The 24059-nt window shown below is 34.3% G+C and overlaps 3 protein-coding genes across 8 annotated transcripts; 2 read left to right on the top strand and 1 right to left on the bottom strand.

Moving 5' to 3' along the window:
• The first annotated feature begins 1150 nt into the window (after positions 1-1150).
• On the top strand, positions 1151-7067 carry LOC128156621 (uncharacterized). 5 transcript variants are annotated; one of them, XM_052818833.1, is made up of 3 exons: positions 1151-1258; positions 1679-1771; positions 4655-7067. In XM_052818833.1, the coding sequence occupies exon 3, from the start codon at positions 4720-4722 to the stop codon at positions 5944-5946; it is 1227 nt and encodes a 408-aa protein (XP_052674793.1). In that variant the 5' UTR covers positions 1151-1258; positions 1679-1771; positions 4655-4719; the 3' UTR covers positions 5947-7067. The 5 variants fall into 5 exon arrangements, with proteins under 5 accessions (XP_052674793.1, XP_052674797.1, XP_052674796.1 ...); XM_052818836.1 differs by having other exon boundaries at positions 1240-1258; positions 1687-1771; XM_052818835.1 differs by lacking the exon at positions 1151-1258 and adding an exon at positions 1278-1486 and having other exon boundaries at positions 1687-1771.
• A 4494-nt stretch (positions 7068-11561) lies between these two features.
• On the top strand, positions 11562-14906 carry LOC128155712 (uncharacterized). Of its 2 annotated transcripts, none has more exons than XM_052817558.1 (2): positions 11562-11691; positions 12289-14905. In XM_052817558.1, the coding sequence occupies exon 2, from the start codon at positions 12347-12349 to the stop codon at positions 13262-13264; it is 918 nt and encodes a 305-aa protein (XP_052673518.1). In that variant the 5' UTR covers positions 11562-11691; positions 12289-12346; the 3' UTR covers positions 13265-14905. The 2 variants fall into 2 exon arrangements, with proteins under 2 accessions (XP_052673518.1, XP_052673520.1); XM_052817560.1 differs by having other exon boundaries at positions 11588-11691; positions 12317-14906.
• Positions 14907-18288: 3382 nt separating this feature from the next.
• On the bottom strand, positions 18289-24048 carry LOC128191576 (fatty acid-binding protein, brain-like). Its single transcript, XM_052863707.1, has 4 exons — positions 23730-24048; positions 19337-19515; positions 18763-18873; positions 18289-18590 (listed from the first exon to the last, which is right to left on the bottom strand). The coding sequence occupies exons 1-4, from the start codon at positions 23806-23808 to the stop codon at positions 18537-18539; spliced, it is 423 nt and encodes a 140-aa protein (XP_052719667.1). The 5' UTR covers positions 23809-24048; the 3' UTR covers positions 18289-18536.
• Between the last annotated feature and the right edge of the window lie 11 nt (positions 24049-24059).

Genomic DNA, 24059 nt, shown 5'->3' with positions numbered 1-24059 from the left:
GACGGTTATTTCAGTTTGCCGGGTGGGGGTGTTTGAGGTATATTTTGGGTACTTGAAATTCGAATTTACAGGAGGGAGGGGGGGGGGGGGTGACCCCCCTGACCCCGTCTAGATCCGCGCATGCAACAATCAATCCATGAATGCGTTTTGGAGATACATGTATTTTTTCCACATGCGTCAAAAACACCTGTTTTCCCCGAAAGTGTTAAAATCATACATGCACCTGTGCTGCTATTTTTTTTCCCAAAATACTTTTTGAACGAACGAGGAAGTATAATTTTTTATAAATGCCCCCGTTCCTTCCTCCTTTTTTTTTCTATGACCAAGGAAAAATTGAAACCTTTTCCACCGTAAGCAAACGAGTGTATAAAATGTTATCAATTAATCAAGGAAATCAAAGACTGCAGTATATATACGCAATTGAAGTAAAGCAAGTCCCCAGAGTAGTTACATATGTTATATATGATTTAATAATTGAAAAAAAGCTAGTCGGTTAGCATTATACCGAAGTGTATCGTTTTCACTGTATATTTATTTTATAAAGGAGTGAGGTTTATATACAATGAGGTTTAAATGGAAAAAAAAATCAATTTGAGAGAGGGAGTCTCCTCCCAAAAATATCAAAGAAGGTTTAAAAATTATTGTTGCTTTAGTGATAATTAAGTTGTTACTTTTAAATCATATAACAATTAAATTTCATGAATAAACGTGTACACAAAGGGACATGTATAATTTAAAAAAAAACACATTATGAACCAAAATAATGATAAGTTTGTATGACTATGAAAAAAAGAACATGCAGAGACTATATTTCGTTCACCAGGTTCATGGAATAATGAGGTTTCCCATGCCGTAACAATTCGTTTGTTTTTGGTTGAATTGATGTTTAAAGATATTTTTAAATACAATCGTCAAACTATTAAAATAGTTGCTGCTTCCACGTTCAGCACTACATGTACGTAGTTCTCACCCTAAAGCAGTCTTGCATTTATAATGCATGCATCTACTAAGTCAAGCGTCCAAAATTGGATATCTGAGCCAACAAAAAATGTTCTTAGTGCTCGAAAAAAGTTAACAAATTTACAGAATTTTACCTCGGGGCACGTGCCCATGATAATTTTTAACCCATCTGCTAACCCATATGGGGCCCCTTCCCTCCTAGACACAAATTCATAACAATTCGCTTTCTCGCCGTGGTGCTGGTAAGTGGATAAGTGCTGAGCCCGTCTAAAGGTCGCGGTGTGGAAAGAAGTTTAAGGTAAGATTATCGGTAATATGCTTTGAATGTCGAGTAAACATTCTTACTGTGATTCGTTCTTTGATTAATATCCTGTGTTATCGTATGAAGCTACTGTAGGTTGAATTAAAAATGCAAACGATGCATCGCATTCTAGCTTTCTTCGACCTAGCTGCAGATCTGTAGCTCTCTGGTTGAAAAAATTCGGATAGACCATCAACATAGGCGCGGATCATGTGTATCTTAATTGTATGTACAATATGAGATTTTACAGTGCTCGTTTTGATGTTTTGAATGTATGTATATGATTATTTAAGAATAGTGATAACTGACGCATGATCGGATGATAAACGGAAGTTAAAAGAATACAATCCCGGCTCTTAAACTCTCTCATGATCAGGTTTTCCCATCTTCTCATTTGTTTGTTTTAATACGACTTAGTTTCGCAGCAAGATCAGGAAAATCACCATCAACAAACTTAGACACAGGAAGACTTGTCACAGATAACCAAGACCAATTAGTCCGTTTTTAAAAGTAAGTTGATTTTTTGGGGGGGTCAGCGGTTCGTGTTGACAAAACCGATTGATGAAAGATTAAGGAATTGTCCTCTGACCATTCACACCGTAGTGAAGTGGACAAACCTGATACGCTCTATTTGTAGCAGAAGACTGTCGCGACCAGTGTTGACAAAACGGGGCCACAGTAGGATTGTTAGCATGCTTTAGTGATAGAGCATTTGTATTCACTTTCTGTCCTTCAACGTGTTTGCCGTAGGCAATAGATTATTTTTTTTTTTAAATGTATCAAAATTGAAAACATTAAGGCCTGACTAAACTACGTCAAAAGATGAGTTTTAATCCTTTAATTGACCATAATATTTCAAAGGTAATGTGGTGATAGTGAGAATATGGATAGACTTTTTTTAAGAAAACTAAAAAAAATGTTTATAATTCATTCAGATTGTTATCTGGATGAGTGAATGATGTATCGGTACTATAAATGCGTTTCACAACACAATGATTAAAGCAGTTTTTAACGTGTTAAGTGTTGTTATAAGCCGGATCCATTACAGAGGAATACATGTACCTTCATAAGCTGGATATATAAATGCTCTGCTTTTTTTTTAAATTGGAGAAATTTTAAAACAGAGGGTATCTATCCCCCACCCCCCACCCCGAAAAAAAAACACAGTATCGCAATCACATATTATTACATACTATGATGCATGCATGTACCCATACCTTTTGTACTGAATATTGTCAGGCATACATAACTCAAATCTGATGAAAATTTCTTCGGTATTCACTTGATCTTATCACTCCACCAGCCCAGCTAATATTCTTAAAAGGGTGCTTGAACAAAATCTAAACCCCGTAAGTGCCACTTAGACTAATTCAGAGATCACAAACATCTTGAAATATATCAAACGAGTAATTTCTCCTCTTTTTCTTTTCCTTTAAAAGTAACTAAATGATTGTTACAACAATACGTTAGATAAAAGAAATAGCCAAGTCATCTTATCTGACATCATCATGATTATTTCGTGCAGTCCGTGATATTTCTTGGGTTGCTGAAGGTTTCAACCAATAAACTGGTTAGAACTTGTCTGTTTCTATTATACATGCATGGTTATGAATCACAATAGAAACAGACAGGACTGAAATCTAAACGATCCAGTTCTAACCGGTTTATTGATCGGTTGAAACCTTTAGCAACCTTTTTACCTATTATTTTCGATCTTTTTATTGATCTGTTAAAAAATATGTAAATATAAACAATTAAAAGTTTTCTTCGATGATTCACGTTGCTTAAGAAGTAATCGAACTTTGCAGACTTTTTTTCCTGCAATGCTGTTACCTTCCTATGTTCTACAAGAATCAACATAGAAAGCATTTTATTGTTTAAATATTTATATCGTAACCTATATGAATGGCGTATTGGGGAAAATTATATTGACCCCCCCCCCCCCTTGAGTTTAATTTCCTGTTAAAGTAGGGTTTCAAGGTATCAAATGGCCACAAAATATTACACCCCTTCCTATTCCTCCCATCCCAAGTTCCTCTGATTTTCATTTCTTAATGATGAGGAGTTTCAAGATCGTATATGATAACATAATATTGAAAGAGGGGTTAAAAGATATTTTGTGGCCGCGATATATTGAACTCCCTCTGGGTTTTTTTTCTTATTGGAAAGGGGGTTCAAGATATTTTATGTATACATATATATATGGTCGTAAAATATTGAAACTTTCACACCATTTGATTTAGTTTCCTATTGGAGAAGGTGTTCGGGATATTATATAACCACAAAACTATTCTCTTCGATTTGAAATGGGGTTCACCCCTCAAATTTTTAATTTTAAGGTAATATTGCCGCAATACCTTGAACTCCCCTCACAGTTTTTTTTTGGGGGGGGGGGGGGGAATTATTATAGATGGGATTCAAAATAGTATGGCTGCTAGATAATGGCATCGCCATATTCCCCATCAAGACATACTATAGTAAATGAAAGAATAATGGTATATTAATTGCACTCCTAGTCTTTTCTTTTTTTCCCAAAACATATAACTACTGTATTCCTCTTCAACACCTTCGCTGTTTGTGTCCTTCTTTTCGTAATATCTTGATGCCCATCTCAACAACGACTTGAAATTCAAAGGAGTTCGATATTTCGTAAAAAATACTAGTAGTTTAAAAGGATTTGTCCAAAGGAAAATGAAAATCAACGCAAGGGGGTTCAATATTTTGCATATATGATATTTTGAACAACCTCAACAACAGGATACGAATTCTTTTGGGCTCAATATTTCACATGCATAATATTTTGAATCCTTCCCCCCCCCCCCCCGAAATATTATTCACTACATGTATTTTGAATCCAGGTTCAATATTTCGTGGTATCAAATTAATATCGCGGAATGACACATGGATTAATTATGAAACGAAAGGTGGGTTAAGAAGTTCAACATAGGAATATAAGGAGGAAACCCCCTTTTCATAATGTTTAATCAAATTGTCAAATAATCTTTAAAAATGGCTTTTTATTTTCTTGTAAGTAACACGTGCATGGAAGTAAGGAAAATACACGTAACAAGGAACGGGTTTAAATCACGGTGGCCCTCGGTTTCACATTTGTTAATTTTCTTTCTTAATATCATATATTTCCTTTCATTAGTAGTACTTTATATTCATTTCACTTCAATCATCATGAATATACCTGTATCCATTAAAAAAATACCTGTGTGTTAAAATGTTAAAATACATGCTACATTGAATACGCTACATTAATAACTACACACATCTACTTAGATCAAAACCAAATAATTTGGATAAATAGAAGCCTATCTTTTAGCAGTAAAAATATATGTTTATATCAGGGTTGATTAAACAATTGTAACTTTTTACATTATATTTCAGACTTAACAAGGATGTAGGGCTGGACTGTCTTTAGAGGTTCTCAATTCCATTCTAACTTCTTAATCATGGCCATGGCTGACCGCCGTACAGAGGAAAGGACAGAAATCAGTTATGCGCTTATCACTAATACGGATAATAAAGTTGAAGAAAAATCCTTCATCAAAAAAATTGACAAAACTTACAAAAAATCGAGAGTCTGTTCCCCGCTGAGGCAAGCCGTATGTGGACAAAAAAAATCCAGGGATGGTCCGCGGTGTTTGGACCCGAAAAAAAGAACCGTAAACCAAGGGAATAAACCCCTTTACCATAAACTGAAAAATAGTACCGATGAAAAAAGATTGCAAACTGTGTGTTCTTCTGAAAAGACACAATATCCTAAGAAAGTATCCTTTAATCAAGCAGTGTACCAAAAAACCTTTACAGTAAGCCCTGAACAATTTCAAACAGATTTTTTAAGTTATGATTACCAAACTTCTGAAAGTCAGAAACTGACACTGGACCCTAAATCTAGTCAGCTAGTACTGTCTATGTCCGGAAAGAGATCCAGAGTCGTGCAACCTGAACAAACAATGTTCTTTTCCTGTACCGACGAGCAGCTAGCTCTCCATACAATGCGATGCTCGATCTATTCCAGCCTTGGGGGTAGTTGGAGCATTATCAATCCTGATGAATGTAAACGGGTTTGTTTCCAATGTTTCAATAAACAGAGGGTGGAAAAGTTTGACGATCTCACCCCAGGGGATCATATTGCAATCCACCGCGTTGCTGGATACGAACATCATGCTATTGTAATCGAGGTACATCCTAGTTCAGAGGACAACACGCGGGGACTTCTCAGAGTAATTCATCGCAGTGCGCATGCGAAGACAGTTGTCAAAGGAATATTGTTGTGCATGATCACCATTGGCCAGTATGGAAACCTAGCTTATTTACGGGAAGAAAACGTGAAATATAATCTGAAAAAGGATGACGTGTATATCATTCAATATAAAAACAAACCTTTTACGCGTTCGAAAATTATTAGACGAGCTCGTGCTGAAGTGGAAAGAGATGACACACACTTTAACATCGCCGCTGACAACTGCGAGCATTTTGCTAACTGGTGTGCAACGGGAGAATATTATAGTCACCAAATAGGGCTTATTAAAGGGGCTTTACAGAACTTGCTGTATTCTGACAATGAGGGATATAACAGGATGCTGAACTATCTCTCCGAGAATGGCTTGATGTGTGATGACTGTTTAAAAGAGGCTCGAAAAGTTCAAGAAAAATGTCGACTTAACCAAGCATAACTTAATATATAGTCCCTCATGAGCCCTCATGTGAGCTTTTCTGATCAACACTTTCCACTGTCTGTCGTTGGCGTGTAAACATATTTCACATTTTATATCATTCAGAATATCTTGAGATATTTTAACCTAACAGATCATCTATACAGTTTCAAATGTTACAATTGAACAATCTTGATAAAATTAGTTCAAACCATGTTCTCCCAATCAATCAAGGAGCTCAGGAAATTAGAAAATTATATAAGAAAAAACTACTGAAAAAGTTTATTCCCACGAATTTCTCTGCTTAAGATTGTATTTTTTGATTTACTGGGCAAATTTCATAAACAAGTGTGACCCCGGGTCAATTATGGCGCCGAGTTCATAAACGCATTTTTAAGCCTCTTTTAATAAAACAAAATAGTAATATTACAAATGAAGTATCTTGAGATGGTAAAAATACATAAAAATTTCAAACAAAGACCACATGCTCAATTATTGGCCAGAGGGGAAAAACTTAAAACTTTTCTTCCAAAGAACAGCATTGTATGATCTGTGATATATATAACTTGTTTTGTTTTTTGATACTGCTCGTTTGTCAGACGATATATTTACCATAATGAAAATGGTGATTTCCAACAAGAAACTTTAATTTTTCTTCTTTGATTTTTTTTCAATTCTTCACCGGAGTAAAAATATCTGCCTTTGGAAATTTAAATCCTGATAGGAAATGAACAAGCCCTTCAGGGTTTTGAAGTCTAATAGGGATTTTTTCATAAAGGAAAACTACTTAATTTATCAGTATCGAATTCCTCTAGGAATTACTTTTAAACCTTTGGGAAATGAAATTCCTATATGATTATTAAAAAAGGGATTTTCTATTTATCATTTAGGAATAAATCAAATATTTCTCTACCGGAATTATTATAATCTTTCAATGGTATAACATTAGGAATACAAATGAATTTATGAGGTGCAAAAATGGCATTTTGGTACTTTGATAATTTTTTTGACCGTTGCTTATAGTTTAGCAATGTGTCCCATAGGTCTCTGTTTTTAAGACTCTTTTTCAAAAATTGATTCAATGTTTATGCATGATATCCACCTGCAATATGTGTTCACTATATTTAATACTCTCTTTTTTTTTAATAAAAAATCTCAATCTACGTTTATATGCCTGAAAATCTTTTTTCAAAATTACTTATTTTTTATCATAATATTTTAATTTAATTTAGATTTAAAGGGACTTGGACACGATTTGTGATCAAAAATTTTATTTTTATTTTTTATGTATAAAATGGTTTAATGGTGCATTTTAAATTATTGTCCAACATATTGAATGTTAAAGTCAAGTTACGAGCGAGATACAGAGTTAAGAATTGGTTGTTATGTAAACAAAGCTCGAGTCTTATAGTTGTTTACAAAAAATGTAATGTAGAGAATTACCATTTCTTAGACAAAATGACATGTAAAAACAATTTAAACTAATTCTGTATCTTCATAAATACTATTATCAACAAAAAAAGATACATTTGATTGAAACTTACACCAATAAAACATATATGTAAAAATGACAATATTCGAGCTTTGTTTACAAAACAAAGAATTACGAACTCTGTACCTTGCTTATAACTTGATATTTGAATTTCAAATTTTGACAAAGCATTATAAACTTCATTGTATATGAGATCGGACATCTACGAAATAGATACATCGACACACCGTATTGTTGCCATTTACATAATGAAGCTTTAAGCCTACAATAATGCTATTAATTTCTCTACACTCTGCTTAGTTAGAATAATCTAACTGTGTCTCGGGACAGGCCCAATACCACAGTTAAAATGCCTTCAATATACCCGTAATGTAGCAAAAAATTGTAGAATCGCTCCGAAACGATTTTGGAGAAAATAAACGAAGCTGCATTGAAAATATAACAGTCAAATTATTCATAATAAACCATTTTGAGGCTGTAAATACGTTTCATCTAAAAACTTAATTCATATTAATGAAGAATTCAACATTTTCTCCAGCAACGTTTTTCATCCGCTTCGGGTTGATATTCGGAACTATCGGGATTTTTCATATTAAATGCACTGAGTTAGAGTTACCTCACTTATTTCCTTTGATGAACAGTATATATATATATATGACAAATGTTCAGTGAAAATTTACACGTATTTGTAACATCGTTTCTGAGTTTATCCATGAAAATGTGCAATTGTGGAAACAAAAACTAAAGAGCCTCCCGTGATTTAGTGTGAATGTAATGCGCATGCGCAAGATTGTAAAATCCGAAAAATCTATATGAGTTCCAGATTTTTAAAAGGAATTTTCGTTGATTATAAAATAGCGAAGATCGCTTGAGAAAAAATAAAACCAAATTCATTTGGTAATCTTCAAGTGCAAATAATTTTAAAATTATATAAGTACTCTTCCGATTTCTCGTTATTAAAGCTCAAAAATTCGAGTCTATTATTTTAATATTGAAGTGTAGATGAAATACAATAATTTGAATTTTTTTTTTACAATTATTCAAAAATACTTTGTTTATTTTTAACTTTTAAGTTTTAGTGTATATATATCTTTTTTTTTAAATCTTCTTTTGTTGAAATTTGGTAACTTTCACTCAAATAATAATCCCCTTTCCTATAGCTCCTTTATGAGACAAAAAAGTTTTACGTCAATGCTTTGAATTTGTCTTCATATGCTAAAACTTCAAATCGCAGGTACAATGGAACTGTGAACAAAAATCTTTTTATCGATATTAACTTAAGGTGAAATTACTAAATATTTCGTTTACTCTTTAAAAAAAAAATAAAAAATAACAATGGCGTTCATATGTATTTTTTAATCAAATTCAATGACATGCTCAGACAAACATATGTTAAAGGATGACATTCCAAAATATATGAAAACGGCCCCTTTTATTACAATAAATTGTGATTAGTGTTGATAGCTTGGGTCGTTTTATTGTAATGATTGACTCATTACCGATGATTTTGTACACCCTGCATCAGTGAATTTCGTTTTACAGTACACCTTTTAAAATAGTTTTATTTTCTTATAAAGTCATTTTTGTGTTCTCAGGTTGGGTTCTCAAAAAATATTTATATTTCAGAACAGCCTTTGCAGCTAGCACATCCAATTTTTCATCTAATACCCCCAAATACTATACCCACTCCCGCTATAAGGGAATTCCATCATCTAATAACCCCAAACACTATACCCACTCCCGCTATTAGGGAATTCCATCATCTAATACCCCCAAACACTATACCCACTCCCGCTTTTAGGGAATTCCATCATCTAATACCCCCAAACACTAAACCCACTCCCGCTATAAGGGAATTCCATCATCTAATACTCCCAAACACTATACCTACTCCCGCTATTAGGAAATTCCATCATCTTATACCCCCAAACACTATACCCACTCCCGCTTTTAGGGAATTTCATCATCTAATACCCCCAAACACTAAACCCACTCCCCCTATAAGGGAATTCCATCATCTAATACCCCCAAACACTATACCTACTCCCGTTATTAGGAAATTCCATCATCTAATACCCCCAAACACTATACCCACTCCCGCTTTTAGGGAATTCTATCATCTAATACCCCCCAAACACTAAACCCACTCCCGCTATAAGGGAATTCCATCATCTAATTTCCTCCAAACACCATACCTAATCCCGCTATTAAATCACCTTGTTCTTTTTAACAGAATAATTGTGGTGGTAAATAGACAGTATTTCCATTCATTCAAGTTTGAGAAATACTGCAGTTTTAATTTTTCAAAAATAGTTCCATCGAAATATTTTATTTAGTAGTCGTCAGACATTTTTTGATTTACTATTGATACACATAATGATAGTGCTTTCTACTCATATTATTAGTACCTTTGCTGAATATATGTACTGGATATATAACACATTTGAGACAGCGAAAATCTCTCCTATTATCTTTGTACAGACGTGATTTGTTAAGGTGGAAAAAGTCACTCAAATTAACAGGAATTGTTTTGATAATGAAAGATATAATGATAAATAAACTGTTCAATTGTCAAATAAAGGAAACATTTGATGTTTGGGGATAAAAAATGAATATCTAAAATAATGTTTCCAGTTAGTAACAACAAAAGACCCCGCGGGATTCGAACTCGGGATGTATGGATATCAAGTCGAATACTTCATCCACTCGGCTATAGAGTAAGTTACATGTTTCGGTCCATAAAATCCTTTCAAGAAAACGAAATGTCGTTTCGATCAGCGGTCAGCCATTTTGTGATGATGTGTTATTCCACCTTTTAAGTACTTGAGACAGTATTAATTCCAAAGATATCATTCCCAGTTATTTGTTAATATTATACTGATACTGACAACCTTAAAGGGGCGTGGTCACGATTTTGGTCAAATTCCATTGTGCTATTTTTATTATTAACAATGCTTTATGAATGTATTTTTAATGATCAAGTGAAATGTGAGAGTCAGTCGTAGAGTTATGAGCAAGATACAAGGCTCACACTTCTTTGTTTTGCCCAATTTTTGTTTACATAGATTCAATATATCAGTAAAAAAAAAATTCAAGCTGATTTGTCTATCTTCTTATTTATTCTAAGTATAAATGAACAGTTTTTAACGTTTAACACATTCATTTTATGTCTAAACTGGAATTTTAACTTCAACTTGCTTAAAACTAAACAAATGATACTCACATTTTGGTTGCCTATTAAAAAAGCCTTACTGAAGCACTGTAAACATTAAAATCGGAAAAACAATTTTTGACTAAAATCGTGACCATACCCCTTTAAAAGATAAATTTTATACTTTAAAAAACAGATACCGGCAACACAACAGTGTTTAAAGTTTTTGTAAAACACTAATTAAGAGGATGGCTTCGAATTTTGTAGGAATGTCAGAATATTGGTGATTCATTGTCAGTTTTATACAGTTGATGTGGTGACAGTCTCTGAGAAAGTATAATAAGATTTCACCTTCAACCTGTTGCTCTTGAAAAAAGCAAATATTCAAAGACACCAAAGTAACTCTCGATAGACCCGATTACTAGTAGTGAAATGAAAAAAAAAATTACTGAGCGAATAGTTGTCCCCAGCACAGATGTATTTGTAACCCCCACCCCAAGATAATAACTGGATCTGTCTGAAAACAATTCTGATTCAGGTATCATTACACCTATTGTGTCAATAACTTCTTTAAAGTTTTTTAAGTTAAGTTTTTAAAAAAGATTCTCCAAGTGCTAAGAAGCCTTGTTGTGGAATTTAAAGGCTGTAAATATATCATTTTCATTTTTTTTTTACGTAGCTGTTTTTTTGTTTTTTTTCACTGATCAGCAGTTAGTCTTCTCATGTTTTCAAAGAACTATTTTTCGTCGCGGATTTATTATTATAATACGTGCATAGAAGGTGTTGTGGACCAAAATCAACTCCTAAATATGACGAAGGTGGGTTTCTCTCTTTTTCCACTATCATTAAAAATTGTACCGATTCAGTCAGTCTTATGACATAATTAGTTTTTATAACGATCTTTCACTTACGTAAAGTTGAATAAGCAAACCAGGAAGTTAAATATTAGTGGAACAAGGAAAATTGGAAACATAATGCTTTTCTTTTGTCTACTTCAAATGCTTTTGTAATATTATTATTAAAAAACCAGGAAATCAAACTGCGGTGTATGGGACAAAACCTTCTCTGTCCTTCTTCAGTCCTTCTTCAGTAACCAGTTGAAAGGACATACTCTTTGAATAAGGTAAGATTGATTGATAGTTAACATGAATTTTGAACATTGAAACCAAAATACTCTTGTGGGTTTAAAATTTTCAAATTTTATGCCCAAAATATTTTTCAAAACGTTTTTGGTAAGGTAAAAAAATAATAAAAGCCCTATTGGGATTCTAACTCATGACTTATAGAGATTCGTAGTAAACGCTCTGAGTCATTGCGCTACGCTGTTAGGTAACCATTTCGTTAAAGAAAACAAAGTTATTTTTGACTTAATTGTTTATTTTGATCAGAGGTACGTCACAATAGAGAGGTGTACCATACCACCTTAAACGGTCTACAACTTTGAATGAAGATTTTTTAGAGAATTTGGAGATTTTCATCGCATGCTAGATACTGACAGCCTATTCTCTCTACCAAACTTAAAAAGAAACTGTAATAAAGTCGATGTTGGACACCTTTAATAGGGATTTTCTTTAAAAATTGCACGACGAAATACGCTAGATATTTTTTTTATTTCACGAAAGTCATTACTGTAAGTTATAAGGAAATGATTGACAAAATAACATACAGTGTTACATTAAAATGATTATTAAAGTATGTTTGTATTGTTCTTTTATTTCAGAATTGACTTGATTTTAACCAGCATTCAGGAAGTTTTTACATTCATAACTTCCCCAAACATGGCTGACGATGTAAAAGATATCAATTATGGACTTATATATGCTACAAATGATAGCAAATTGGAGAAGAAATTTTCCAAAAAATTTTCCAAAAAATTCTGGAAACCAAATGAAGAATCATTAGATATAAAATCAAATCAGCTGGTACTGTCAGTATCGGGAAAGAGATCCAGAGTCGTGCAACCTGAACAAACAATGTTCTTCTCCTGTACCGACGAACAGCTAGCTCTCCATTCCATGCGATGCTCGATCTATTCCAGCCTTGGCGGTAGTTGGAGCATTATTAATCCTAACGAATGCAAACGGGTTTGTTTCCAATGTTTCAATAAACAGAGGGTCCAAAAGTTTGATGATCTGACCCCGGGGGATCATATTGCAATCCACCGCGTTGCTGGATACGAACATCATGCTATTGTAATCGAGGTACATCCTAGTTCAGAGGACAACACACGGGGACTTCTTAGAGTAATTCATCGCAGTGCGCATGCGAAGACAGTTGTCAAAGGAATATTGTTGTGCATGATCACCATTGGCCAGTATGGAAACATAGCTTATTTGCGTGAGGAAAACGTGAAATTTAATATGAAAAAGGATCATGTGTACATTATCCAATATAAAAACAAACCTTTCACACGTTCGAAAATTATTAGACGAGCTCGTGCAGAAGTGGGAAGAGATGACACACACTTTGATATCGCCGCTGACAACTGCGAGCATTTTGCCAACTGGTGTGAAACGGGAGAATATTATAGTCACCAAATAGGGCTTATTAAAGGGGCTTTACAGAACTTGCTGTATTCAGACAATGAGGGATATAACAGGATGCTGAACTATCTCTCCGAGAATGGCTTGATGTGTGATGACTGTTTAAAGGAAGCTCGAAAAGTGCAAGAAAAATGTCACCTAATTCAAGCATAAATACATGCAGTTAAACCACATGCAAGAATTTGAGGGAGAGGGTATAATGTTTTTACTCACCCGTTAGTCAATCCGTCCTTTTAAGCTCATCGCGACAACATCGGAAGACTTTATGCTATACCTTATGCCATACCCCCGTCGTCGGCCAAGGCGTCCAGACCTGGTTGAAGTTTTTGGAGCAGGTGTTGTATCTAAGTTATTACTTGTCCGTGAAGTTCCTTCCCCAAACTTGCATGGATGGTGCATCTGGACCTACGTATGGACTTAAAACACTTGGATGATGCTGAATCTGGGCCATGAATATCAGATGCTTAAGAAGGTTCAGGTTTTTAGAGTGGTTTAAAGTTTTAACTTTGATAGCCATATCTAAGTGACTACTGGTCCTGTCTTCACCAAACGTATATGGATGGTGCGACTTATGAAACTTAAGCACTTGACAGGCGTGAATACTGAATCCGAGTCAAAGGTTTCGGATGATAGATGCTGTTTATGTTTTTAGAGCTGGCTTAAGTGTTTGGAGCAGGTGCCTTTCGATGACTATATCTTACTGGTCCTAACTTCACCATGCTTTAATGGATGGTACGTCTCGTTACTAATACATTTAACAGGCTTGAATACTGAATCTGAGCCATAGGATTCGTATGCTGGATGAGGTTAAGTTATGGGGCATATGTCCTTTGAAGGCCATATCTACTGTTTCTACTGGTTCTGTCATCACATTGAACTATGCATTACATAATCAATTTGTAGTGTTATCACAGGCAAGGGCACTGCAAAATGTAAATATGAAGATATATTGTAACGTGTTATTATATGATATCGTGTCAAACCACACAAAAATATACAATATGTTAATAAAGATTAGTAACTGTGATTTTCATATAATATGATAAAGGTAATCTCATAAAGGTGATGCCTCATCTCAGTGAGCTTTGTAATGTTTGATTACCCATGTTTTAATTTGTTTGCAGAACTCTCTCTTGAATCGCTGCATTGAATTTTGATGTACCAATTTATTAGGGAAAAATGACCCTATATAATTATTATTTTGTTAATTTTATGCATACCCTGCTGTCCATTGTTTAGCATTGTCATGTAATGTAAGCGTATAGGGTAAGTTTTCCTTTTTTAATTAACGATTAAAATTTTAACCAATTTAACCAAAAATTTATCGGCCCAATGCATCCCTATTTAAAAAAATCAAATTTGTATATACTCTTTTCAAAAAAAAAATTATTGAGCTAATATGATAAATACTACATGTACGAGGTGTTTCACAAATTAAAAAAAACACTGGGAAAATAAAATCAAAGTTTTCTTAAAATTTTGAGACTTTTCAAAGTCAATCAAACTGTCCATTTGGTTCAGGTCCTGCAAAGTCCTCATAGCCACTGTTTTTTGGAGGGGTATTTTTTTTGGTTTTTTTTTTTTTGCGAATGTTTGGAACAATTTAGTGAACCATCTTTATACAGTGAATATATCAAAATAAAAATCATCTTCTTAACGACTGTTTTTGACTATTCTGTAACATTATTAGTGAAACATCTTTATACAGTGAATATCAAAAGGCCTCTTGTTAGCGACTGTTTTTTGCCAATGTTTGTAACATTACTAATGAAACATTTTTATACAGTGCAGATCAAAAGTCCTTCTCTTAGCGACTGTATTTGTAAACGTTTGTAACATTATTAGTTTAAACTGTAACATTGAACCTATTGGTTGAGTGTATCAAAATATTTGAGGGGATAACCAATAAATATTATTTGATAAATAACCAAAAAACATCACATGATAATATTACAATTAAAGAAATCAAGAAAGTACATAAACTGTAACTCTTTGATTAATTATAAGGATCAGGGACAAAGAGGAAAACCTTTGGAAATCTACCTCAAAAGAAAGACAGTGTTAAATTGTTTTATACAGGAAAGCTAGTTGCACAAATCAATATACAGGTATATTTAAATTTGTTCAAATTGTTAATTTTCTTCTAATGAAAGTGATTTTTGAGCAGTGCAAAGTTAAACAAAAAGGTTAAATAGTGAAATCGAAATCTAAAAAGTACATGTATCATTTTGGGATGAAAAGGTTTACTGCATGTGGTGCCTGAGATGTCTTGAATGCTGAATACATTTCGACTGTTATTCAGGTGAGCGATGTGGTCCATTTCCCCCATGTTCTTAGATGCCTTCCTAGAATAACCACAATGTTCATTCGTAAGATCCATCTGCATAATGTTTTTTCTGCTTTAACATATGAAATTTTCTTGAAATCAATCTTATCATATATGTAGTTTACTATGGAGGGTAATCGTGTTCAAAAATCCAGACATCCGAATATGCAATCGTGTTGATGTGTGAGCCTGAGCATGAATATGTGTAATTCTGATCGTGTAACCTATAAAACTCGGGCATAAACACGTGTAAGATTTGACTCAGTTCCTTCGCATGATGCACATTTTGCAACTTTATTGTTCACATTAGTTAATTAAACCTTCAACTTTGCACACTTTCAATCCGTAGTTTCTGCGTTTGTAACTTCAGGCTCCGCAATAGCACATCTGACTTGAAACAAAGTCTACAAGTTTGTCGAATTTTGACATGACCTTATATGGCAACTGCCTTGCTGCGGGAAAAGGCATGCCGTAACCGCCGGACCGGAATGAATTCGAACGAAAAATAAACATAATATTCAGCTAAACTGTTGCAATAAGCTTTTAATGAACGACATCTTTTCTATCGAAAACACCGGTATTATTTTTAGAAAAAAAAATTGAGGTATGTTTGAAACTGGACCAAACAGGAAGAGGTTCATGTAGAAAAAAAATCGTTGCCGATGTGACGAATGCGTCAATTCCCGTAATATAATTCTCGTGGTATTATAAAAGGAAATGCCTAATATCTTATATCTCTAAAAAAAAATTGACATGTAATTTAAACTGGAATATAAGTAAATGCGTACTCTTTTCTAGAAATGAGACGGATCAAGAAATTTCCTAAGGGGGTAAAAAAATTAATATATTTTGAGCGGCATGGGGTTCGAAGATCGCCGTGAGGTCCCATGTACATGTAACTCCATTGCTTCTGAATTCTAAGAATTTTGAGAGTGAATTTTTAACCGGTTTTCCGATTATTGAAATAGTAAAAATTGCAGACGGGCTGTCAAAATGGTACCCTTATTGTACCGATAACTCCGCGAACAGTTTTCAAGATAGGAAGTTGTTCTTTTACTAGCTCTCCAGAAAATTTTTATCAGCCAACTTCACAAAGTGAGTCTGTATTGAACCGACATTCAGGACGTCATACTCAATCCCGTAATAATTGCTTAAAATAATTTTTAAGAAATGTCAATTTTTACCTGCATGATAGGCTTTTTTTCCTATATATTGCTGACAATGCAAAGAAACATTTCTTAAAATAATTTATACACATTTTAATTTCGCGACAGTTAACCTTATCTTTGGAATTTTTATTCATTTTTTTAAAGAGGGTGTCGCTTCTTATGTCTCATATTACCAGGTAATCACAATCTCAAAACCAATGTATTTAAATAGTTTGTTTTTCTTATCGATAACTTTGCAACTCAGCTGACAGACCCCGTGTAATTTTTCGCGTGGGGGGGGGGGGGGGGTCTTGTCACAACTTTGTGGTAGCGATATTTTCTTAATTCAGCCGAGGCCTATACTTTAACAATTTGTTGCATGTACTCTAATAACAGTGGCGTCGGAAGCAAATTGAAATGGGGGGGGGGGGGGCTAAACTAATCATGAAAAATATTGACAAGAATTCCCATAATCATGAAAATTCTAATCCGTGGGGGAGGGTATACCAATAACTTCAATCTTACCTGCCCAACCCCCCCCCCCCCAAATCATGAAATTCCTAATCCGTGGTGGTGGTGGGGGGGGGGGGTGTGCTAGTATACCTAATATGACTCTAATTTTCAATATCACTATTAATATTTCATTCTCTTTAAGGTCTTTTAAGGAACAATTTTGTTTGTTGCGAGGAAAAAGTAGGGGTGGGGGGGGGGGGGGTTGGTTGGTTGAATCCTCTCTGTTGCTATGTTCCTAATGGTTAGGTCTAACTTGGCAAAAAAGTATGTTTAGCCCCCCCCCCCCCCCCCCCCCGGTTCAGACGCCTATTAATAAAAATGCGTATATATCTTTATACACGTGTATTCAAACAAAGTCATTTAATGTAATTTTTTCAGTTCTATGAGGATATCTGAAGCCGATCGAATTCTTTACTCGCATCTTTTATACATTCTCTTGATAAAATGTACACCAATCTCTTAATCTAATTTTCCGAAAAATAATACTCTATGAAATGTTGTTATCCAGAGATAATATGATTATAGGCTTACCTAATATTTTTTTTTTATTTATTCCGTCCCTATTCCGGCGATTACGGCATGCCTTTACCTGCAGCTAGCCTTTTTCTGTCAGTGACGTCATTGTTTCCATTTAAGGTCATGTCAAAATTCGACAAGCTTGTAGACTTTACATTTGTCAATTTGTATCATGTCAGATGTGCTATTGCCGAGCCTGAAGTTACAAACGCAGAAACTACGGATTGAAAATGTGCAAAGTTGAAGGTTTAATTAACTAATGTAAACAATAAAGTTGCAAAATGTGCATCATGCGAAGGAACTGAGTCAAATCTTACACGTGTTTATACCCGAGTTTTATAGGTTACACGATCAGAATCACACATATTCATGCTCAGGCTCACACATCAACACGATTGCATATTCGGATTTACAAGTTTACATGTCTGGATTTTTGAACACGATTACCCTCTATAGTTTACATTCTATTTGTCTAAAACCTTTTGAAAATTTTATTCTTACATTTGTACCTGGATGTAGTCCTTTTAATTAAATGTGCATAACTCACAAAAAGACGATAAAATTAGACAAATGAAATATTAGCCATTATTTTACGACCATCATAAGAACTAAATAGAATAACGTAGACGTATACTATTATTGTTAATGTATTTTTAATGGGAGAAACAAACAAGAAACTTTAGTGGTATCACATACCATTTATTGAAAATAAATGACATTCAGTAAACAAAAGGTGCTTGAAGCATACACTGAACAAAGAATGTCCCGACCCTTTCCCTCATTTTTCGATGAAAATGAAGCGATGAACACCCAACGTTGCATAACACAACACAACAGCTACTAAAAAGGAATAGCTCTGAAAACTGTCGTAACACGACCTGCGATTGGTTGATGGCAATAATGTAAGCAATTGGATGATTGGTCAATCGGCTTTACTGTATTTGGACATCATAGACAATCCGTTACATGTAGTTTGCTGTAAAATGAAAAAAATAAGAAAGTAACTAATGTCTCTTACGTTTCTTTAATGATCATAATTTTTATATATCTATATCCAAATTCATTTTAATGTAGACATAATATAGAGTAAAATAAAAATGATAACAAACATAGTCATTGTTCTCATCATGAATAATTCAGATACGTACAACCATCATTTTATCCCCTTCTATCCACCGTGTTATGTTCATTTCTGCGCCGTGTAAGTTTTGATTTGTGTGTTTCTCTACCAGTTTGTCACCTTCTAAATTGACCAGACTCTGAAAGAAAAAGAAAGAAGTCAGATATGTTACACTGTTATCGAAATGTGCACATCATGCATTTAGGCTTCGTTTATCAAACTTGATACAGCTCCATCACTGCCATAGTATATGTTTATTTTAAGTTCAGCTGATTCATAATGGCATTCTTTAACAGTTTACCTATACTATAGGTACATGTAGATAAAAAATAATAAACATAATCAAGATTTCTTAATCACGATAACTCTTGCAGTCATGTACTATCAATATGATAAGACGAATGTACCAATTCCGGTGACGAATTGAAAATCACCAAAAATTAACTTTTTTAAAAAAATGATGGACTTCGTGTACTTTGGTGTAGATTTCAAACAAAGCCAACTATTCAAAAATTTCAAAATCCTTGAGGCCGTCAGAATGATACAGAGAACAAGAAAATGTGGACATATTGTTGAATAAGAACCAATGCGAGAACAGTTACCTTCATTGGAGATCCATCTAGGTCAGCCGAGTCGTAGTGCTCTCCTAACTTGAAGGTAAATTCCCGGCCGCCGGGGGCCCCTACCAGACCCACATTGATGGTCACAGTGTCCCCGGATACGGCGTACGATATGGCGGTCCTTGCGTCATGATACATTTGTTTCTTGTCAGCAGCGAGACCTGTGAATGAATCAAAGGGTGAGAATAAATCCGCTTCGTTGAGGACGTTAATTCGTAGATGATGGTATCCACGAATTTCACGAAAAGTAGCAACACGAACATGGATGATTACCCAGTCCTTCCGGTATATATATGTATATTTATTGTGATCGGCTTCGGTCGATCACATCACAGTTGTGTCCGTATTAGGCATCCGGCAAATTTTACTATCTGCGCACGCAATGTGCCTCGCATTACTTTGACAGACAACTTTCAACCATTCTTTTAATTTAAAAGCTATCTTTCTATACTACTTCTACTTTCTTCAATATTATACAAAAGAGACGAGTCGGGTCATTCTTCTCAAAGCATTGATGTCATCCCAAGGTACTTGTTCTACAATTCGGTCAAGTATGATTCACAGTAAATGTGTGGTCCTATACTTAACGGTGAGAAATTCACGAGTCTGCAGACTTGTGCATCTAATAGTTATGTGCACAAAAACAAAGAAGGATTGGAGTGCATATTGTTTTTTCTTGGAGAGCTCTAAACTCTTTCACTTACTTTGGAGAGGAGGTTTGCACTCTTCGTAAAAGATAAATGAATGAGAGAGAATTATAAAATGAAGCAAATAATTTGTAAACAGACTTCTGAACATAACTGAGAACCGAATTTTGGCATAAAGCTTAGAGCATGTCACGTGTAATATTGCATGTTAATTAGGTACATGCCCACATTTCGGGGTTAAGACCGATAGATGCATTCGGTACTGTCTACTGAGTCACTGCATTGCTACAAGAGTTAATGAGTAAATACATTTTTATCTTATGAACATGAAAACGATGTGGAATTTCAATTGCACTGTATTTTTCAGTTTTTCTGAAGAAATCCAAGTACTTTTGAGGTGAAGTATTAATTTCTTCTCCTAATTAACGATTAATTTTGTGCAGTAAAGGTTTGTAGAGGCGATTTTTAAGGGACTCTGGTCGAAATGATACACTGCGGAATATCTTAAATGAGTCTCTGGACAACTCTTAAGTCATGAATATAGAAACAAACCATATATATGTAATAGGATATTTCATGTTATATTTTTGGCAAACTTTTTGACTGTGCAAAGGTAATGCAATAAAATGAAATAATTGTTTAATAGTCATTTTAATATTGTTCAGTCATGTGTGTTTGTATATAATTATAAACGGAACTTAATAAAATGCTATTGGTCGTTATTTACACTATGTAAATCATAGTTCTTTAGACATTCCTAAATTATCGGTAGCAGTATTTGCTGGTCTGGATTAAAAAAAAGAAACACTTTTTTATCAAAATTACTTCCGGGATATTCCCATCACAAAATTCATCATCAGCCGAAGTCTGAACCGCATGCAATTCATTTAACTAAAAAAAACCCAGGATTTCGAGCAGTATGGCCGTGCAAATGATTTATTTGTAGCCATTAAACGTCCCTTTTCTTTATTCAAGATAAAGAATAGGTCTCCATATTTAGATTTTGTTATCGCATTTCCCCGAAAAATCTATACGAAAGAGGAGAAAGGCAAACTGCCCAAGTTTATTTCAGACTTTATCGATCATAGTTATGATTCACATTATTCTGCAGTGGCGTATTCCATCGCAGCAGATTTTCGCTATCACAAAAGTTAAGAGTTTTAATTCACAATATTTGCATGCATTTTTTTTTCTTTTTTGTGCCATTAGTTACGACATTAACGATTATTATTTTATTTTTCAAAGTTGGCGTATTATTTAATGACACTATTATTTCATTAGTAATATGATTTTATAGAATTTCATTCAATTACATAGTAACAAACTTTTGTTATCTTGTGATTAATTTGTTTGTACTTTATAAACAGTCTTGTCTAATGTATTTAATCAGCTATTGTCTTAATCCTACTATAACTTTGTTCGGTATCCACCATTCCTCTGGGAACGGTTTTCTTTTATATACTAATCCGCCAAATGCAATTCTCTTCCTGCGTTGCAGATGCATTCTTAGAAGATTAAATTTTATCTCGACCAAAAGTAAAAACTTCCTCAAAATAAGTCATATAGCCGTTTTACAATAAAACTAGTAAACAACAGTCGATGAGTTTTTAAAAATATGCCATATTGTCTGCATTTGTGACGATGATGCCCTCTGGGGTAAGATAAAAAAAATTAAAAATCGAGACAATCGGTCTTCCTCGGCAAAATGTCTCGATATCGATCTCAGGACAATGACACTGAAATGGTGATTAGCGTTAAATGAGTCGACAGACTTTTCCGACAAAGTACAAGCAATATTTCCGGAATGTCCTAAGGGAAGCGATGCTGTCTCAAAGTTATCCATGTCTCGAAGTAGAGACTGTTTCAAACTTCATACCTTTGTGTTACAATATTTTATTATTATTGGGGAGGGGGTGTTATCGGGGGGGGGGGGGGGGAGGAGAGGGGTTATAAATCGCTTGGAGAGAGATGTAGAAGGAGGGGGGGGGGGGGAATAGACGCTTTAAGGATTTTATTTTTGGGGAGCAGAGGTTTGCTAAATATGGATTTTAATTTAAGATAAATGGCCTTCAATCCTTACGATACAGGACTACGGCTTTCTACACTGAGCCCCGAATATTCCCAGTGATGATCGATCCCGCAAGGGATGGAATGCCGGAATTCGGTTAATGTCGTAATTTGGTAACCTAATAGACAAAAAAGCGATGGTTATCTGCTGGAATGGAGTGACACAGGTCCCGTGGTATCTGCCCGACATGTTTACGGCATTCAATCTTCTCACTTTTGTTTTTTATAAAACATTGCATTGTCCAAAAATATCTCTCGGAAACGAACGTGATATTGCTTTACGGCCCGATATATAAAATTATGCATAGATTCTGGCATTATTTCAGGTAGGGTTTTGTATTTTAAATCAAAATCAAAACACTGCAGCGATAAGTTATCATTTGATGAATTTTATTTCAATTCATATTTATTACACGAGTCGCAAAGTCCACTATTAAGAGATTTGGATATACGAATGTATCGATCAAAGAATTACACTGCATTACTATTGTGGAAATACCCTCGTTTGATTTTTATATTATGTACTAGTAATATAAATTAATATTAAAAGTAAAGTACCTGCAATTTAGTATTGAATCATTTATAAAGAGTTTTTATTGAAGACATTTTCGGAAACATCGGCGTGATTTTAAATTTTACATTCCCAAAAAGTCCACCCAAAATAGATGCTCAGACAGGCTGCTAGTAAACGATATTTAATATTTAAGAGACATATTCAATCAACGCTTCTTATTGGATCATTAAGCACACCCTAGCAAACAAAAAGTTGAGTAGGGCATAATCTGTCAAAAAGCAATTTCATAAATTGCGATTTACATAAGACTTTTGATATCAGAGTGAAAACTGTGGCCCGATACAATTAAATCTGAATTCATTTAATTTTAAGCTAACTAGCTGTATAATAAATAAGATATGATAAACCCTTCATTCCATTTAGAAAGGAAATCCCTGAAACTAATGATTATTGTGTTTTGAAAATGAGATTACGGAAACCTTCGGCTTACACATCTCAATTATGAAAATACTTCAATACCAAAGAGCTATGGATTCAAATTTCAAACACTCCTTTACATTCATTTTTTTTTTATTTTCACAATGTGCTTATATTACTTTCAATATAAACCAAGTAATTTTTTTGGCAATCATAATTTTCATAAGTCGTCAATTTATTACATCATCTTTCTCTACCCCTCCCTTAAATATTTACTGCAAGGCGTGCGTTTTCTCTCTCTTCTTAAACATTACTGCGGTGTGCGCTTTACAAGTTAATTCTGGCTTCATCGGTCTATCGTTGATGCTTTACATAACATCGGATTAATATTGTAATTTCTGTGTTCTAAGAAGGAAGGCGTGAATCAAAGATTTCCTCGCTATTCCTGCTATCTCGCCTATGCAACAGATAATATATAACAATATACAGTTACTGTCATCCTCAATCGCTTCCAGAGTGTGTTCTACAAACCTTTTACGAGGAATGAACAACAGACAAACAACAAATTCTTTTTCACTATTGTTACTCTCTTAGTAAAGAGTCTCAAAACTTGTTGACTTGACTTGCTGGGCAAAAAGTAAGATAAAAGTTTTAGATTTTATTTATTTTTTGTAAAAATGAGACAAATTTAATGGGGAAAATGATTTTAAAAAGCTTAAATTTGACTTACCTAAGGCAGTGGCCATTTCCTCAAAACCTTCTTTTTCCGTTTCTTGCCATGACCCGACAAATTGTTGTAATCCAGCCATATTCAAATAAATTTATTCAATAAGATGGCGTAAAAACAATTGGTCAAGAATGGTATTAGAACCTGTCTGTCTGTCTATAAGATACTGAGAAGACAATCAGACACAACACATTTCATTCACCGAGTTGCTTGTGCCTCGACAAGAGTCGATTCGACCGTTATATATAGGAATACGGGATCGCCGGGATGCCAGCAGGTGCGCGTTCGTTGCGGAGTCTGAGACAGCGAGACGTTCCAGTGTCAACGCTCCCC

This window comes from Crassostrea angulata, chromosome 7 (assembly GCF_025612915.1).
Source record: "Crassostrea angulata isolate pt1a10 chromosome 7, ASM2561291v2, whole genome shotgun sequence".
Taxonomy (NCBI): Eukaryota; Metazoa; Mollusca; class Bivalvia; order Ostreida; family Ostreidae; genus Magallana; species Magallana angulata.
Note: the sequence above shows the minus strand (reverse complement) of the source record. Positions and strands in the feature narration are given on the sequence as shown.

Bases quoted from the DNA above. Each gene is read 5' to 3' on its own strand.
- LOC128156621 (XM_052818833.1), top strand. From the start codon at position 4,720: ATGGCCATGGCTGACCGCCGTACAGAGGAAAGGACAGAAATCAGTTAT.
- LOC128155712 (XM_052817560.1), top strand. From the start codon at position 12,347: ATGGCTGACGATGTAAAAGATATCAATTATGGACTTATATATGCTACA.
- LOC128191576 (XM_052863707.1), bottom strand. From the start codon at position 23,808: ATGGCTGGATTACAACAATTTGTCGGGTCATGGCAAGAAACGGAAAAA. The intron at 19,516-23,729 runs GTAAGTCAAATT...ATTCATTCACAG, and splicing joins GGAAATGGCCACTGCCTTAG to GTCTCGCTGCTGACAAGAAA. The intron at 18,591-18,762 runs GTACGTATCTGA...TTCATTTTACAG, and splicing joins AAGGGGATAAAATGATGGTT to CAAACTACATGTAACGGATT.